Source organism: Lepidochelys kempii, chromosome 2 (assembly GCF_965140265.1).
Source record: "Lepidochelys kempii isolate rLepKem1 chromosome 2, rLepKem1.hap2, whole genome shotgun sequence".
In the NCBI taxonomy this organism is placed as follows: Eukaryota; Metazoa; Chordata; order Testudines; family Cheloniidae; genus Lepidochelys; species Lepidochelys kempii.
In genome coordinates, this window is record NC_133257.1 from 88,395,445 (window position 1) to 88,414,714 (window position 19,270).

At 39.2% G+C, this 19,270-nt stretch overlaps 1 protein-coding gene across 9 annotated transcripts in view; it reads left to right on the forward strand.

Moving 5' to 3' along the window:
• The window catches only part of PTPRM (protein tyrosine phosphatase receptor type M), an 832,874-nt gene that overhangs the window by 663,089 nt on the left and 150,515 nt on the right, over nt 1-19,270 (forward strand). For all 9 annotated transcript variants that reach the window (XM_073331568.1, XM_073331567.1, XM_073331560.1 and 6 more), the window contains one exon: nt 17,931-18,082. In XM_073331568.1, coding sequence (XP_073187669.1) covers nt 17,931-18,082 — 152 coding nt within the window. The remainder of the gene's footprint in view (nt 1-17,930; nt 18,083-19,270) is intronic.

Below are 19,270 nucleotides of genomic sequence, written 5' to 3' on the forward strand. Positions count from 1 at the left end.
CGTGGTGCATTACGTTTGGTCTCTAATGTCCGTTTAATTAAATCTTTATTAAAAAACCTTTTAAAATATTTGTAGATGACAGTATCTAATGGTAATATAGAGACTTTGGTTGGGACATTTTATGAGCGAAAGAAACTGACTCAAGCTCTCCCTCCAGTTTAACTCTCCTAGCCTGCATGCACAGAGAGCAGCAAGATTTGTGTTTTCCAGCTCATTAAACTGACAGCAGAAATTAGTTTGTGGTATTAAAAACTGAAAAGTTAAATTACATCTACACATGTCCTTTATGCAGTGGGGCATGTGGAAATGTTTGATTTTAATGTTTGCTATAATGGAGAATTTAAATTACAATGTTTGTCAAATCTCTAATCTTTGTTGCAGAGTGGAATATTAATTATGCTTTTAACTATGAGAGGTAAATAAAATGAGCATCCACTGCCTGCCTAGGGGTAAATTGCAGATTACTGACAATGTGACATGGCGTACTAAATGTCAGTTTTGTCAAACAAATTTAGAGGAACAGTTAAACTATTAGCTTCCTGTTGTTAGAGGGGTTTTTTGCCGTGAATGGCTGTTTCAAGCAGCAGGGGCACTGTACCATATGGAACACTAACAGAGTTAAATTGAATAAGCAAGATGAATGTGGAGATACCACTCAGCCACACTCAATTAGTTTATAACTGTCTATTAACTTCTGTTGGGGGTTTTGAATAAACAATAGATTAACTACTACACACCTTTCCACACACACACACACACACACACCCCCGATTTCTAAAACCAGCAGACAGAGAAGTGATGACGGCATATAATGAAAAGAAAACTAAACACAGCTTCTTTTATTTTTACCACTTTTGCACAGTGTTTCATGACTCAGCCTGTGTAGTGTTGGCAGTAGGCGTGAAAAATAAAATGGTTCATCTTCAAGAAGCAGATCAAAATAATGCGTGTGTGTGTGTGTGTCTAAACTCGCTTTGCAGAATCACATTGTCTGTTTCTTGGGCCCTCATTTAATTGTACCCAGGACACGTGCCTATCTGTAGGGTAGCACCAGCATGTAGGTGCTGCAGGAAGTGGGGATGGTGAATCATCTGGCACTCAGAGGGAAGCGTTAGGGTTCTAACCACTGCTCAAGAAAGAACTTAAATATTTAACTACTCTGTCTATTCCATACCCATCACTACCTTAAACAATTCAGGGTTTCATCCAGCAGTCCGACTGTATCCAGCAAAGCACTTTGCGTATGTTTAATTTTAGGTCTGGGCTTAAGTTCAGTTGAAGTTAGTGGGATTTAAGGCCATTATTGGTATATAATTTAATATTTATACTGCAGTAGTGTCTAAAGGCCTCAGCCAAGTTGGGCCAGTCTGACACATGGAACAAACATAATAAATGAGAGTCACTGTCCCAGAGAATTTACAGTCCAAAAAGACAAGACCTAACAGGTGGAGGAAACAAACAGGTGTGCTGGAGTGAGGTTGGGAAAATGGGATAAAAAATATAATAAGATGTGCCCATTTCTTAGCCAGTCAGTAATGGTGACCACATCCTGCCTCCTGGCTGTCCAGGTTGCTTACATTTCAGCATGAATACTGAATAGGCTTGGACTTAAGTCTTTCCTTAAATGCTGTGCTTCATTGGGACCAAAAAGTCTGTTCTGAATCAGTGCCCTGGGAAGGCAGTAGGTTCAATCTGCTGCTTGAAGTGCCATCTTTTGGATGAGATGAAAAAAAGTGAAGTAACCGCCACTTGTGGTCATTCAAAATTTCATGGCAAGTTTTGAAAGTGTAAAAAGTTCCATTATCCTGACCAAATTTCCATTTAGGTAATTCGACTCTTCTTGATTTAAACACTCCCTGCGCTTGAATATGATATTCATCTTCATCTGCCTGTCCTTAACTGGCTATTGTATGACATTGCTCTGCACTTTTAAACAACTGCTGCGTTCCAACTTCTGTGTATCCCTGTACCTCACAGGGTTTGACATGAGGCTTAATTAGCAAATATCTATAAACCATTTAGAATTCCCCCAATTAAAGAAGCAGTGGTAGTGCATAGTCTTAATATCATTACTGTCTTAAATTGCATAGAAACATATACTTCATGTATCACTATGTCTAAATCATTTCAAAGTATGGGGAAATGTTTAATTCTTCAGCATGCTTATGGCTTACTGTGATGAAGCATAGAAACTGCCTGCCAGCATGGCGTGAGTTAAGGAGAGCCTTTAGGCCCAGCTAGGCCTGGCCCGTTATACCTGCAGTCAATGCCAGGCCTGGGGGGAGAAAAAAGAGAGAGCCAGGCCCAATTCAGGACTGACTGGTGAAGAGGCAGGAACTAGCCACCACCCTGCCTGAAAGGAAGGATTACAAGCCTGCTAGCCGATGCAGACACCAGGGAGTACGTTCTGTTTCCCAGCCAAGGGATACTGTGGAGGAGACCTGGGAGCCTCCAGCAATTGAGGTTACTGACTGACCAGAGCCCAGAGACATTCTGGGGTTTAGCTGTCCTGCCCGAAGGAGCCCAAGATCCACGAGAGGGAACTACGAGTGGAAGGCAAGCCACCCCAGCAAATTGGATGATAGGGGCCATGCCCCAAACTGAAGGGACACTGGTAGGAAGTTACCCAGGGCAGTGGGTTTAGACTCCCTGCTCGGAGTGCCCCCTGTTCAGGGGTCAACTCGCATATGGCCCTGGGCTGGGACCTAGTGGAGTGGGAAGGCCTGGGTCTCCCTACCCCCACTGCCTGAAAGACTGAGGCACCTTGACCAGGGAAACAAGGGGCTGGAAATCAGGCGTGCCAATCACTAGGTCTCCAAGTACCCTGTGACATTTACTAAACTAAATTGTGCAGTCTTAACATGATTGTACTGTAATATGCAATATGTGCACACTTCCCTACCTTTCAAAAGCAGCTATTCTTCTAGTGAGGAAGTATCATTCTTTCGCTGGTTGGTTGATTCGTTTGCTGAAATTGTATCATAACAGACAAAACAGGTGTCCATACAACTTCTTCAACTTGCATTTCACTGAGCATTTGGATACTGCAAAATTGTCATTTATCTGGCCCTTTTTGTAACCAGGGGTTTGCATAGGCACCTGTCATTTTGCATCTCTTGGAAACCAAAGGGTCACACAGCACCAACTACCATTACTAGGGAGTCACCCCGTAAGCTACTCTAGTAGAAATTTTTTTTAAAGAAAGCCACCATGTAAATAGGCTACATATGTCTTTAATTAACTGCACAGATGTCCATTCGTGCTTAAATGAATAATTTATTTTCTGGTTATTAAAGAAACCAGCATAATACTCCTCCAGTGTTTATCACTCTAAATGTTACCAGTAATTGTTACAAATTACTGTCAGATGGACTCTAATAAACACTGTACACAGCAATTTTTGTATATGGTTTAATACAACTCTTGTAATTACCTACAGTTCAGAACTTACATAATCTTTTCAATAGGAGCAAAAGATTAGCTAATATATTAAAATATGTTTAGTGAAAACTTGTTTTCCATGTCATGTTTCGCAAATGTTAACCTAGAGTTGTCCATTTTATTCTTAAAAGAACTCTGCACTCGTTCTGCTCAGCATGGTATTGAAATTTCACAGTCCTGAAGTCCTCATTCAGGTAAATCTTCCATTGACGTTAATAGAGAGAAGTAGTTCTTTTACTGTGTAAAGAAAGAATTGTATTTGGAAGATGTCACTTTTCAGCAAGATGGCTAGACAAAATAGGAAATGTCAATTTGAATTAAAACAGAAATTGAATCAAAAATACAGTGTTCAATTTCTGTCTGCCTGGAAAGGTGTTTTGACACATGACCTTTCAAAATTCTGTCCTTTGAACCGAATGGGAAGTGAAAGGGACACTGTCTAGCCTTTTTATGTTAGGATTGTGACATGTTTGAAGTCATGCATTCTTATTTATTTAGGTTTAGAAAGAAAACAAGCTCCCACCCATCTCATCCTCTTGGTGCTTCCCATCATTTAATTTTCCGAATGAATAACTTAATAGATCGCACATCCCATGCCAACAATAAATATACAAATATTCCCCCAGAATGCATAAAATGACATAAAACCTCTTCCATAGCAAGCACAATGGTATTTTTAAAATCCCTCCAGTCCTTATCCCACTCCCTCTTCAAAAGCCATGAAAAAGATGGCTTTTGTAGTCTGTGATAGAGTTGGCCGAATAACTGATTTTTCAATTGGCAGAAATAGTTCTGAAAAATTTTTAAAAAAAGAAAAAAAAGAAATCAGTTTGGATTGAACCAAATCCAAAAATATATATATATATATATATATTTGGTGAAGTTAAAAAAGCAATTTTGGGTTATAGTATCAGTCACTTGCCTCCCATAAATAAGATTCAGCATCTCTTCCATCTACCTCTCCCAAAACAGCAACATTATCACATTGCTGCTGTCCTAAGGAATGACTCTTTGTTGCGCTTGCTCCCCATTTTTTACCTGGCACCTGTGTTACATGGCATAGATCCAGCTACAGCAGCTTGAAAAAGCGTAAGTGTATTTGGGGAGGGGCGGGGGGGGGGAATAAAGAAATGAACATGTTTTCATTTAGTTATACATCTCTAAATGTACTTATTTTTTAATTTTGGAAAAAATAATTTTGGTGGAAATAAACACTTTCACTTTTTAAAAGCTTTTTCTGGTGGAAAAGTTCAAAACCGAGAGAAATTGGGTTTATCCAACCACTTTTTTTCTCTTACTGGGAAAACAAAGGGAGGAGACATCAAACAATAAAAGAGTGAGATTTTTCTTAACAATACAAAAATTGTTGCTGAAAATTGCTGAAATTTTCTTCAAAAGGCTGAAATATTACTAAAAAACTGGAAATTCATGAAAATGTACATTTTGTTGAAAAGTCTTTTTTTTTTTTTTTTTGGTCAAAAAATGCACTAGATCTAGATATGCCAGACAGACACCGCTTTCCCAATGTTAGTGGAATCCTCAGCCTGCATAGCCAACTTTGCAGCTGCTTTGTGCTAACAAACTATTGCCATCTTCGTTCATTTTCAGGAGGAGATCAACACACACAACCAGTACAGTTTTCTACCTATGACGCAGGCCCGTAACACTGATTGACCAAGGTCAAGAATATCTAAGGTCTTCCCAAGCCACCAGTTCCCTGGCCACCACCTTCTCAATGAGTTTTCCTCTCAAAAAGGAAATGACAGACCTTCCTTGTAAGGAATAGCGTTACAGGTTTGCATGTAGATGGGAGGGAGGAGTTATCAGTATTCACAATACTAATAAGAAAAGCTATGCAGGTGAATTATTCAGAATTGGAAGGATCAATTGAAAACACTAGATTGCTACAGGGGTCTTATTCCTTATTTTAATATACAAATTTAGGAGGCAGATTATGCAAATTAACCTATATTCCAATGGCAGTCTCACTCCGTCACTAAGGGGTGACTAAACAATCTTGCTAGATTGAGCAAATCATTAGGGTTACTCACATAAAATGATACGCAACACGAGTAGGGATTATGTAACCTGGCCAAAATAATCTGTTGAACGTTCTACATTTTAAAAAATAACTTTGTAATTAGATCTGCATATGGATCTGCATTTCTCTCCAAGATGTTTCTGAGGTGCGTATTGCCAGGTTATCTAAACATCAAATGGAAGTCCTATAGTTTTAATAGAAAATTTAAACTTTTCTACGTTCATTTTGCAATCATTTTATGGAATTTAATAGAGGCCTGCAAATCCACGGATCTCTGCTTTATATCTGCAGATGCGGATATCCACAGACCATTTTTGCGGATTACAGCTCGGATGCGGGTACAAATTTTGTATCCATGCAGAGCTCTGCAGCATGTGCTCACCAGCATGGAGTGGCTGTCGCCCAGCCCTGAGGCTGCAGCTCTGCTCTCTGAACCATGCAGCGGCAATGGCCCACTGGGCATTCTGGGAGTTTTAGTTCCCAGGTTGCTCAAATGGAGGGGAGTAAACTAAAACTCCCAGAAGGGAGCTTGACCATGTGCTCCTGCACAGTGAACCAAACACAGCATGTGTTAGAGCTGCCGCAGATGTGTGGAGGTATCCAAGCCCCCCACTTGGAGGGCGGTGCTGCACACGAGGGCCCAGAGCAGGGAAGGAGGGGCGGCGGGGCAGAGTAATCAGTGGGAGGTCTTTGGGGAGAAGTGGAGGGCAGTTGGGGATTTGGCGCTGCCCTGCATCACTGTTGTGCGGTGACCTGTGGAGCTCTTAGTAGAGCGCTGCAGTCCGCAGACAATTTATGCAGCTCGCGGATCGGAGGCAGATATAAATTTTTGTATCCGCACATTCTCTGTTAATAGAGAATCATATACCTCATACTATTCTCTATTAAATTCTGTAGGCTTTACATCCTTGTTAAATTGTTAGATTTTTTTTTCAGTAAAGGAAGTGTCACTTTTTTCTTGTAACGGTCACATTTTGCATCCTTATTCTGTAAATATTTAGAGCGTTATTTTTTAGCACCAACACATTCTCTTTTTAATACATGAGTGGAAAAGGAGTAGTTTGTAATGGTCACAGCAGGCAACCGTGGCTGCTGGATTCTGTTCTTGCCTGTGCTGCTACCTCCATACAAGAGTTTGGGCAGGTCACGTTAACTCTCTGAGCCTCAGTTTATTCATCTACATGACATAGGTGTTGTGAGCTTTAATATTTTAAGAAAATGCCAATTATTATTGGTACAGTAGCACTTCAGAGTTATGAATACCTTGGGAATGGAGTGTTCGTAACTCTGAACAAAATGTTATGCTGTTCTTTCACAAGTTTACAACTGAACATTGACTTAATACAGCTTTGAAACTTTACTGTGCAGAAAAAAAATGCCTCATTCCCTTAATTTTTTTTAGTAGTTTACGTTTAACACAGTACTGTACTTCAGTGGTTCTCAAAACCGATCCGCCACTTGTTCAGAGAAAGCCCCAGGCGGGCTGGACCGGTTTGTTTACCTGCCGCGTCCGCAGGTTCGGCTGAATGCGGCTCCCACTGGCCGCGGTTCACCGCTCCAGGCCGATGGGGACTGCGGGAAGGGCGGCCAGTACGTCCCTGGGCCCACACAACGGAAATTCTGAAAAAAATTATTCAGAAACATAAAAAATATTTCATATTGGTAATGTCAAATTTTTGTTTCGAAAACGTTAAAACATTATAATACAAAATATTAAATATAATAGTAAAACTAATCAGGTAATGTAATATAAAGGTCAGAACTAAATTATATTAAACTATAAAGGCAAACCAACACGTTTTGATGTTATAAGAATGAAATGTTCCAACAGTATTGAAACAAAATGGGAAAGTCAAACCAAATTATTTTTAAATGTTTTCATTGAAAATTGCATCAAAATTGACATGTTCATGCAAAACATTTTGATGTCAATGAAGCTGTATTTTCCCACACAAAGTTGTGAAGTCAGAATATTTTCAACCAGCTCAGCTCTTTACGCTAGTAGGGTGGTTGTAATAGATGGTCTAGATGGCAGTAAACTAAATTACTAAACAAGGCATGTATCTAACATTATCTCAGAAATTTCATTTGTATGTTGTTTCTTTGGTGCGCTCTCTCTCTCTCTACCCTGTTTACACTCTATACCTGCCAGAGTAAGTGAGGGCTGTGTGTTCTGTGATTGGAAAATGCTTAGCAAACGTTGGTCTCTGCCACATTCTAAATGGCCCCGATCCTGCACACAATTCTGCACGTGCTGCTGCTCCGCGTTTAAAGTTCAGCATGAGCGTAAGTCTTTGCAGGATCATGGCCTCTATGTAATGCAGTTGTGTTTTCTAAAATAAAGTATTGAAATGCATTCTAGCTATGGATTTTCACTGCACTCTTTTGGAGTTTAACAAGGCCTGCTGACCAAGTTAAATATTTTACTTATTAGGTTCTTGGTTAGTCTTGGAATAATGACCTCACTGCACTTTAAGTGGTGGGGCTGTTATCTGGCTGATCAGAAAAGGTGTGCTCCCCTTTAAGGACTAGAGAGCCGGAGAGTGATTTGGTGCAGCAGCTTCATACTGGGAACCCCAGGTGACCAGAAGTGAGAGGGGGCTATGAATGTCCATACCCATACAGCAAAAGCCTTCTTTTACTTGGACCAGGTGGAGCAGCACCCACCCTCCCACCGAAGGAAGTAGTTAAATACCAGATTTTGTCATGATGTGCTGTGGGCATTACACTAGTTGTTCCTTTCTCAGGGGGCTGGGAAGGAATTTTTTCTCTCCGCACCAAACTGGCCAAAGTGGGAGAGGGGGTTGCTTTCTCCACAGTGGTTTAGTTGGGGCAAAAATGAAACAAGGGTTAGGCTATGATGTCACAACTCATTATGCAAGCTTGGGGCAGATGCCCAGTGCAGACATTCTGTAGGGAAGGGTTATGGTGATGAAAAACAAATGGATTGGTAAAAGATTTAAAGGAAGTATTCTTTAAAGAAGTGGAAGGATGGGGGTTCGGGGCTCCTATGACTGATACGTCAGGGAGTCAACTCTCCCCTTCCCTATAGCTCCTTCCCCCCTCCGCAAAAAAAACGCATTCAAGGGAGGGTGGCAAGGTTTGCTGGGAACCGGGATGGGTAAAGGGGGAGGGCTGACAGCAGTCCCCCCCCACCCCCAGCCCCAGGTTTATGTAAATGATTATGGACTTACCTGCACAGTACCATTTTATCTGCCAGTTACTCAAATATATTTAGGAATAAAATTGCGGCCTAATTAAACCACATCCACTGTCTCCTGTCCTCCTTCAGGCATAGCTGCCAATAAGAGATGGGTGGCAGTAAAATAACTAGTGCTCTAGCTTTTAACTTAACTTTTAGATGTCACGTTTCCATTAATTTTTTGTATTCCATTCATACAGCTCCCGCCTGATCATATTTGTTGTTTTTCAACTGGTTCATTTCAATAAAAAAGTAAATATTGCAGCTTGAATTGTTTTTCATTGTGAGCAAAATCATTCAGTTAGTTGTGGGCAATGCTGAAAAATAAAATTTGTCACTTGTCATTATGAACTTCGTGCAGTTTTCCCATTTCTGAGTTTATGGGTGAATTTCATTAAGTGCGTGCTACGAGCAGTGTCTTGAACCAGAAAGAGTACAGGCAGGAGCTGTTCAGACATTCACACTCATGGCTCTTCAAATGTTTCGTAAGCCTTTTCTTCAAAATCCCTGCCCTTTTAACCCCGGATCTTTCATGAGTAATCTGTCAATCAAGCTAAAATGTATGGTTGTCTTTTTATGTGGGCAAAAACTAAGATGTGACCACGACATTCATTTTCACTGTTACCTAAGTCAGCAGTTGAATTCGTTTCAAGTAAAGGCTGATTTACCACTCCCGTGCACCACTATCACCAGTTTGCCCACTCTCTTTGAGACAGTGCACCAGTGTTCCCACTCAGGCGGACGTTGCATTAGCAATGAAAGAAGAGCTGTCAAAGTCATAAGGTCAGTGTGGGCCTAATCCTATAACTTCTTTAGGCAAACTCAAATGAGATCAGATGCCATGGGTGTTTGTGCAAGGTAGAGATCTGGGCTTTGGAAGAAAACAGCCCAATTTTTAATGATGTCATTACACATCAATCTCAAGATTGTTGTGAGTACCAGGATCTCAGAATTTAGTGGGACCAGGACAAGAAATAAAAGTAAGGCCCATCTGTGGGTTGTTTACTGTTGCAGTTATGCCACTTCCTTTCTTTTTTCCCATGGTTATCTTCCCCCCATGGTGTTGGAACAACTTTTATAGTGGGGGGTGCTGAAGATGGAACCCATGTATTTGGGTGGTTATTACTACTTGAAGCCAGGGGGTGTGGCAGCACCCTTAGTTCCAGCACCTGTGTCTTCCCTTCCTGTGTTTCCACCTGCCACCCCCCTTATTTTCTCTCTCTTCTTCCTGTCCCCATAGTTCTCCCAAGTTACATTTTCTTAAGTCATACATTATTTTGCACATGCATGCCAAATAAAAATTTTAAAAATAAATAATATTGTAACACTTTATTCCTTTTTCTTACTAAGTTTCTGAGAATTTATCTAGCATTAACATAGCCTATTCATTCAATACAGGCAAAGTGTGCAAAAGATAGCTAAAAATCTGATAGGTGATGTGTAAAAAGGCATGAAGTGGTAAAAATAGAGAGCCAAATTCTGTCCTCAGTGATGCTGGTGTAAATCCAGAGTAAGTCCATTGACTCAAGAACTCATTTAAACAAGTCAGTACTCTTTTTGCACTTTGGAAATTAACATATTCTTGCTGCTCCATAATTTAAGTATAATCCTCATGCACACACCCTTTGGCCTGTCAGTTCTTGTTCTGACGTGAATGAATATATTTCTTTGTCAGCGTGGCATAGGGAAACAAAAAAATGAAGATGGTAGTATTCTTGAAACACTACGGCTGTAGAAATACTGTATTTCAAAAATATAGTAGTGGTATGGCAATTTTTATCAGAGAGATAGCATGGCAGAAATGAAATGAGCAATGTTAGCACTTGCTGTGAAGCAGGAAATTGATAATGGAAGAGGGGACAAGGCATCAAAAATATACAATAAACTATCACATCTCTGATATCTGTCAAAGACCTGGTCACTGTCAACCTCTTATGTTCTGTACTACTGAACACCATGCTGTTGGAACGTTGCTTTGTTATAATGTGCATATATATGATATGAGCTGGACTTCATAGGATCAAGGTTGCTTAAATGATCTAGTAGAAGATTACAAAGGAGATCCTAAGTCAGGGACAAGCTTCTCTTTGTTTAGTTTTTGTTAACAGGCTTTTGCTTTTCTTTGTTTAATTTTTCTTGACTACTACTCTCCCTGTGGCTGTTCTGTAGAAACATTGTTCCCCTGAGGGTGGGAGAACTAGTAAAGCACTTTGCAAACCTAATCACCAGATCTTGCTGCAAAATATTGTGCCTTTAAAAAAATGTTTCTCCTAACTCTCTTTATTTGCTGTCTGATAGAGTGTTGACAGTACACAGTTTAATGTCAGTGTGAAATAATATTTCTGAGCATATTCCATTTCAATATATAGCCTATAAATGTGGAACTGAACAGCGTAAGTTTGTTATGAGCAGAGCTTCACTATCATTGATGTCAAATTATTCCACCTCACTTGATTTCACCTGCTTCATATTTCTGTCTCTGTCTATAAAACAGTCTATCTGGAATTTTAGTGTCTCGCTGAGAAACATAAAGCTGAACAAAAATATTTATTACTTATGATGGGAGATATTGTTTCTGTTGTGTAATGCTTAAAAACCTTCACCATTTGGAACCTGAGCACCTAACTTAATTTACCCCAAAGTTTTGCTTTCTGGAAGGAGCCTCTTAAAATAAGCAGCAATCTAATAAATGTAGATTGGGAAACTGTTTGCAGCTGTTTATATATTCAGGGTGTGCCCCGTTTAAATAATGATAGGGTGATAAGGAATTCTGCAGATGGAATTATTATTCCGTAGGTGGTGCTTTTAAAACATTTGAGCAGGTTGCTTTTAAAATTGCATTTATAAATGCAGTCTGAAAAATGTTTTTAAAAAAACATTCTTTGGAATAATGTATAAAATAATATTTTTGTAGCAACTCACAGGATTCTAAAATATTAAGCCAAGATCAATTCTGGTGCAAGAAAATGAAGTTCCAATGGCTTCAATGGAGTTGCACATATTTAAGCTCCCATTGAAGTGAATGGGAATCTTCCATATAACTGCTCCAGGAATTAATTTGGTCCAATATCCTTTGCATGAGTCTTGCACTGGCCCAGATCTCTGGAATTTTTTGTATAATATAAAATAATCTAATATCTCATTTAATTCAATGTATCCACATGTCTGTACTTTTCTGGATCAGAGCTAGCGTATTCAACACCTGGTTGGATTGAGCCCTGTTAAAAGCTTTCTCTAGAGCTGATGTGTCTTTAAATCAGGAAAGAGGAAATTTCCATAAAGTGTGCAAGATTAGTGTGGCAGAGAAGTGTTTGAAATTTTTAGGTTTTGCTTTGTGGAATTTTTTGTTTGGGGAGGCTTGCTTTTGTTTGTGCTCTAAAGATACAGATTTTGGTGTGAAATTTTGTATTTGTGACTTCTTTTCACCTTATATAAAACAAGGTGAGCAGTAAGACTTATAAATATGAGTCTGAAGAAATATTTGTCTTGACAAACCACCTATTTCAGGGGATTTTATGGCACCTCTTCCCTACATTCTTGTCTTATTAGTCCTCAACTCATTACAAAGACTAGTTGCATATCTTCCAGCATCCTGCCAGGTGGGGTCCACCTAAATGTCCTGACCAGCTGTTGTCATCTCCTCCTTAAAAGTAAACCTCTCTTGACTTCAGTAGGAGCTACGTATGTCCAAGAACTGTAGGATCATGTAGAAAAAAAAGCAACAGAGAAAAAGAAAATTAGTCCTTTCATGTACCATTCCCCACATATCATCTCTCTCTACTGGCATTTATACTATAATACATGACCTCTTCTTACTTTGATTTAAAATCATATTTTTCTGAAGTATTGACATCGAAGACTCTTGACTTTGCAAGAGTTTCTGACTTTTGAGGCTATGTGCTGAAGGGAAGGTCCCTCTCCTGTAGGTTTCCACGCCGGGAAACCTCCCTCCCCTCTTCTACCCCCCACCCCCATCCGATTTATGCAGGGTTTATATTTTTATTTCTTTTGTTTTGAGGAGTGGGTTCAAAATACGTGCTCCCCCACTATCAACACTAACTTGTCGCCTCTGCCTTGTGTAATGTTTGTCATTTCCTCTTTGTTGATAGTGACACGGCTTGTGGGGTCAGTTTGTAATTTTTGCTTTCCTTGTGTAATGTTGCAGAATTTGCTTCCTGGATAATTAGAGTGGAAATTTGCTTCTGTGTTGCTTGTCTCCCTTGTTTATTGCATTCTCTACTCTTCTCTGAAGAAAGGGGGGAATCTTTAGAGACTAGGCATGAGGTTACTTTGCTGTAGAGGAGTTCATAAAACATTCTATCTCCTTTGTCTCCACATTTAGTCTAGATCTAAGAGAGTGAGGGGTGAATGGTTATATGAACCATCAGGGGTTTGTGTATTTCTTACATCTTGTGTAGTTAAAAGCTCCTGAGATTCATGTGGCTCTATGCAAATGATATGAGATCTGCAGAGATTAAAGCATTAGGCAAGATCTAGAGTACCTGAGTATAAAATTTTTATGTTCAGCTTAAGTTTACTTGCTTGAGTCCAGAGGATTTTATTTTGCTCACACTACAAAAGTCTAACTGTTATATATCAAATTCTTGAAATAGTTGTTTCAGCTTTGATGTTTTCCCACAAAGTCTGTATTCCAGCATTAGATTCAGAATGTTTTTATGATAATAACAACTGTACAGTACCTCTCAATCTGTCATAGCCTAAATGTGGAACAAAAACTTAAAATGAAGGACTGAGAAAATATTAGTGCAAGAAGATAATAGTGTCTTGGATTCATTCTCAAGGAACATTATCTGTTGTAGGATGTCGAGTTCTACTGTCAAAACAATAATACAAGTGAGAACTTCAGCTTTCTTGGGGAAGGATGCAAATTTCAGTCTAAAATAAAGGACTCTCTTATAATGGCAGATGATTGTGATGTCACTATCACTATCAATCAAATCTCTTTTTATAATGCTGATGAGTAACCAGAGTCAATGCTGTGACTGTCAGTTGCAGATATGGATCCATATCCCTGGAATGCAGTCCCGGCCAGTCATATTGCGTGGCTTCTCTGGGAAATTTTTCTAAAAGCTGAGAAAGTCTTGTGGCCCTGCAGTTACTCACCACCATACAAGAAATCTAGATTAAGTGCTGAGCTTGGGACGTTGGCAGCAGTTAAGGGCTTTGGTGGAGATGGATAATGCTCACCACTCTGGTTATGGGAAAAGGAAGATGAATGAGACTATCTAAAGAGATCGATAATTATATTGATAATTGGTAGAACAGTACTGGAGTTCACTCACTCTATCTTCTAGACCAAAATCATCTGCACATTTCAAGGCCTGTGCAGAAGTAGAGAAACAGAGAACTCTTCCATTGTAGACCTGGTGTTGTGTGTTCTTCGTCAGGAGTATTTCCCAGTGGTCTGAGTAACACAGAAATAAAGAGAAATATGGCTTATTAATGAAACTGCAGAGGTCAAATTTAGACACCCTCATTGTTACCATCTAGGTTGTGGATTCAGGTCCCGGCCTGGATACTTGGAGAGTGCACTCTGGCCAGGAAGGAGGTCTGTGCACTAGTAGTTTGGGGCTAGAGAGGATGTGCAGAAGGAGAGGCAATGACTGCCCTGCCTACCCTGCTGCATCCTTGGGTGAAAAAACAGAAATCTTTTCAGTAGTAGTCGATTTATTATGGTGGAGCAGTCACCAGACCATAGTTTGGGTTAATCAGGATTTTAGTTTCTCAGGGTAATGATTTCTTAATATTTTCTAAATCTTTAGGGAATGATAAAATTTGAAAAATAGAGATTATAGTTTTGAAGGAGCTCTAATTTTCTATGTATCTGTTATATATGTGACTCTTTTCCTGTGAAATACTGTTTAAAAACAGGTCAGAAAATAGATTTGGGATCAAAGTGTTTCATCATTTTTCAGAACCTTTTTTTTTGTCAGCATGCCATAGGGAATTTGTACCAAATTTAATTTACTAATTAGGATATGTGTGGAATCATCTCCAGTGTGTATTATTTCGAAATGTGGGTATTTTTATAAACTGCAAGGAGATTCAATTTCATACCGTTGTGTTTGTAAGTCAGCATTCTTTATAAAGAAAAAATTGGCAAAGGAGAAAATAGATGCCATTTTCATGGGTGATCTAAGGACTTCTATTAAGTTATTAATGCATTAGGAAATAGATATCCCAAAATAAATAGATTATAGTTTGCAAGGAAAATATTTTTCTTTTCTTATGAAACGGCGGGTGAGGTAGGAAATGCAGGGATATATGTCAGTTTCCTGCTGTTGTGTTTATAAGATACTCTGATGTCATTCATAAAGGAATTTCTAGATATGCCAACAATAAATTAAAATTCAGAAATGAAAACTTCATTTTAATATGAGGTTATGATTGCTCTTTATCAAACCATAAAAATAATTAAGAAATAAAATGTAAAGGAGTAAATTTCAACTACAAGTTTAGAATCGGGTATGACACCTCATATATACTATCTTTACAAATCACACTCACATCTAAATTCCATCCAAAATATTTAATAAATTTTAGGGGGGTTATCTAATAATAAGCATGCTTGGAACAATTATGGTTAGTGATTAGCATATTGTTAAAATGGGTGTTTTTACAATTAGAACTGATTTAACTTATAAATGGGACTGCAGTCCTCTTTCTAAATCATATCAAAAGGGGCACTGGCAAGAACCATCCTAAACACGAGGAGGTGTGAACAACCCAAAGGGAACTAGGTTCAGTTATAGAAAGTTAAAGGTATAACAATATTTCTTCATACCTGGAATACTTGGGAGAGCTTATAGAAAACTTTTGTTGGGAAGGATAGATACAAAGATAATTTTTATGCAAGTCTTGATTTAAATCTTATCGTTTTAATAAGTACCTTCAGTTATTTCAATTTGTATTTTGGTAGAGTTAAGGATGGGAATATGGTTTTATAAAGACAATTAAAAAATATGAGTTGTCATGTCCTATTCCAAACTTGAAGTTTAATCCTTAACTTTGTATTTCCTAATTTTTTATGGGTTGATAGAGAGCAGCTGGGGTCCATAACTTATGTTTAAACAAAGTGTTTTGTATCTAAATTTTAATGAAAACATATATTTGTGTGGAGTATATATTCTGTGACATTTGATTAGTTATTTAGGACCAGATTCTTATTCCTTTACTAAGACTGAGTAGTACCTTTTTGGTGATTAACTCTACTGATTTGAAAGGGACTGTTTGAGGTACCTCCTAGTGTAAGGGTGACAAACCTGGCCCTTAATTTGCCAATTTATTCTATAACTTTAAAGCAATTAAAGTTGTTTAACTAACAAACATAAACCATATAAATAAGCTCTGCCTTTAGTTCTTCCAAATAACCCACCCATTTTAGTATGATCTATTATTAAGGGCTAATTTCAGACACTTTTTCTCAAGCTGAATAGCATCTTACTTCACAAATAGTTCCATTGGCGTTCAGGGGACCACTCATGGAGTAAGGGTATCAGAATCTATGTCAAGATTCCACTGCCCTTACTCACATTGAACAGCACCTTACTCCCGGAGTAGTACCATTGGAATCAATGTGACTGATAGTGGCAGAATCGACTTCTTATAGCCCATGTCACTTTGAAATGTCACTCAGTTGTGAAAACCAGCATATGTGAGAGTAGACTCAGGCCCAGGGTATATGATCTAAATCAGGGGTGGGCAACCTATGGGCCCGGGGGCCGCATCCGGTCCTTCAGACGTTTTAATCTGGCCCTTGAGCTCCTGCCAGGGAGCGGGGACTGGGGTTTGATCCGTGTGGCTCCCAGAAGCAGCGGCACGTTCCCTCTCTGGCTCCTACACATAGGGGCAGCCAGGGGGCTCCATGCACTGCCCATGCCACAGGCACCACTGCCATAGATCCCATTGGCCAACCAGATGGGGGACATGCTGCTGCTTGAGGTAAGCACCGCCCGGAGTCTGCACCCCTGATCCCCACCCACACCCCAATCCCTTGTCCCAGCCCTGATCTCACTCCCGCCCTCTGAACCCCTCGATCCCACCCTCCTGCACCCAGCCGGAGCCCTCACCCCCCCACACTGGCACCCCAATCCCCTGCCCCAGTCCAGCCCCCCCTCCCACATCCTGAACTCCTCATTTCTGGCCCCACCCCAGAGCCCGCACCCTCAGCCGGAGCCCTCACCCCCTTCCGCACCCCAACCACCAGTTTCGTGAACATTCATGGCCCCCCAATTTCCATACCCAGATGTAGTCCTCAAACCAAAAAGTTTGCCCATCCCAATCTAAATCAATGGTATATATTTATCACTTATTTAAAAATATATACTGATAATAGACTGAGGCTCGGGAGCCGCAAGTGGCTCTGTAATGTGTGTCCTGCGACTCTTTGCAGCGTGTGATATTAAAACACTGTGTGATTTAATTATTAACCATTCAGGTTGCTTTTACTGTATTATTAACCAATTGTAGTTGGTAAAATAATAATACTCTATCAGTCATTTTGCTGTGAGAATTTTTATATATATTATGTTTATAAATATATATATATATTTAGTTTTTATAATATTATATAACTATATAATATAATAAAAACTAAGTATTTCCTGTTTCATACAGTATAAACATTAATATATAGTACTATAGTGAATGAAACAATGAATTCACACAACTATGGCTCTTTGGAGCAATGTTCATCGCTAATTTGGCTCCTGAACCATTGCAGTCTGAGTATCACTGCTATACACGGTCCAATTTTTAAAGTAGCCAACCAGTTGTATCAATCTGAGACCAAGACTGTCTTTTGCCCCCAGATCCAGTTGGTTTCAAGATCTTGGTCACTAAGGGTTTGTCTACACAGAAAGGAAAAAGAAAAAACAACCCTGCAGCAGCAAGTTTCAGAGCCATAGCTTTTTATAAATTTATTATTTTATTTTCTGTTGTTGAGGCAAGTTTCTGTTACCCTAACTCAGCACTTTACGAATAGCCCCACTTACATCAATGGCATTTCCCCGGAACCAGGTGCTGTTCTACACATGTAAGAGTATCAGAAGCTGGCCCTTGATTAACAGATGATATTTAATAGATGTTAGGTTGCTTAAAATTGTCTGAAATAACACTAGTGATTGTAATAAGTTATTCCATAAAATAATTACAAACTATAAAAAAACAGCTATTCTGTGTGTTCTTACCAAGTTTTATTTTTCCCCCCAATGTTCATTTCTTAAGAAAATTGGCTAAAAAGCGGAAAGAGACATTGAGTAGTACCCGGCAGGAAATGACAGTGATGGTGAATTCAATGGATAAAAGCTACACTGAGCAAGGCACCAACTGTGACGAAGCTTTCTCTTTCATGGACACGCACAATCTAAATGGAAGATGTAAGTTCAAAATGCTTGGGGATGCAGCAGTCTCTTTTATTTTTGAAGGGGGAAGGAGGGTGGAAATGGTTCTTAAAATACTTCTCATTACCCAATCAATTCAGCGGACAGGTTATTCATTTGTGGAAAATCCATGGGATCTAGTATCTCCCACTGTGCAACACATCACAGCATGTATTCTAATGAGCAGGACTGTCAGACATCAAGAATAGGCTTCTTTAAAAATAATAAGGATAACTGAGCTTTTCTGTCTTTCCTTTTCTTCCACATGAACAGCAGAGACATTCTGCAGCAGGTGTGGATTTGCATTTCCCCATCTGTTTATTGTGCTGAAAGTTTTATATCCTTTATGCTTCCCCCACATCCTTCACCCTCCTCCCCATTTTATTTTTTAAATGTCATCACTTAGTATCTTTGGTTGTCCCAAAGCTCAGTTTATCCGTGTTACATCTGTCTTATTATATCAGGTGCTGGATGATGCTTTCTCACTTGTTAGTGCAGAGAAAGAGCTAACTGAAATTAATCAGTGTGGAGTTTGATAGGCAATTCTCCAAATGTCTCATGTTTGTGATATATCCTGAAAATGAAATTTTGGGGAGTGAAATTTCACACATTGAAATTTGTACTCACCTGCAGACCTTCATTTGGGGGTAAGAACTGTGCAAGGGCCATACTACAAATAGAACAGTTGTTTTCACAACTGCTGAACAGGAAGAAAAAAGAGAACCAAAAATGTTTACATGAAGGAACACAGGAAAAAGCTTAAACAAAAATCCCATTTGTTGGAGTTTTGGGGCGGGTTTTTTTGTATATCACAATGTTTGCACAGTTTGCGAATTTATCAACATTTTAATTTTGTTCCTCGTATTAACATTATACAGAGAGTTGTTTCTGCTTTTCAATAATATGCTTAAGATTTTATCTTTAAAGAACTCAATTGTGCAAACACTTTCTACTAGATTTATGCAATGAGGCTTCTCTTGATAGTGAGTATCAGGTTCAAAGTTTGTAGCTGTTAATTTACAATTTCATCTCTGTTTAGGACTTGCTTTAAAATAGCACTTTTGGGGGGTCCAGTCTTAGTTGCATTGCTCATGGGAACAGCCCATTGCAGTCTCTGAGATTAGTTATAGAACTGAAGGCCAGAAGGGCTCACCAGATCATCTAGTCCAGAGGTGGGCAAACTAT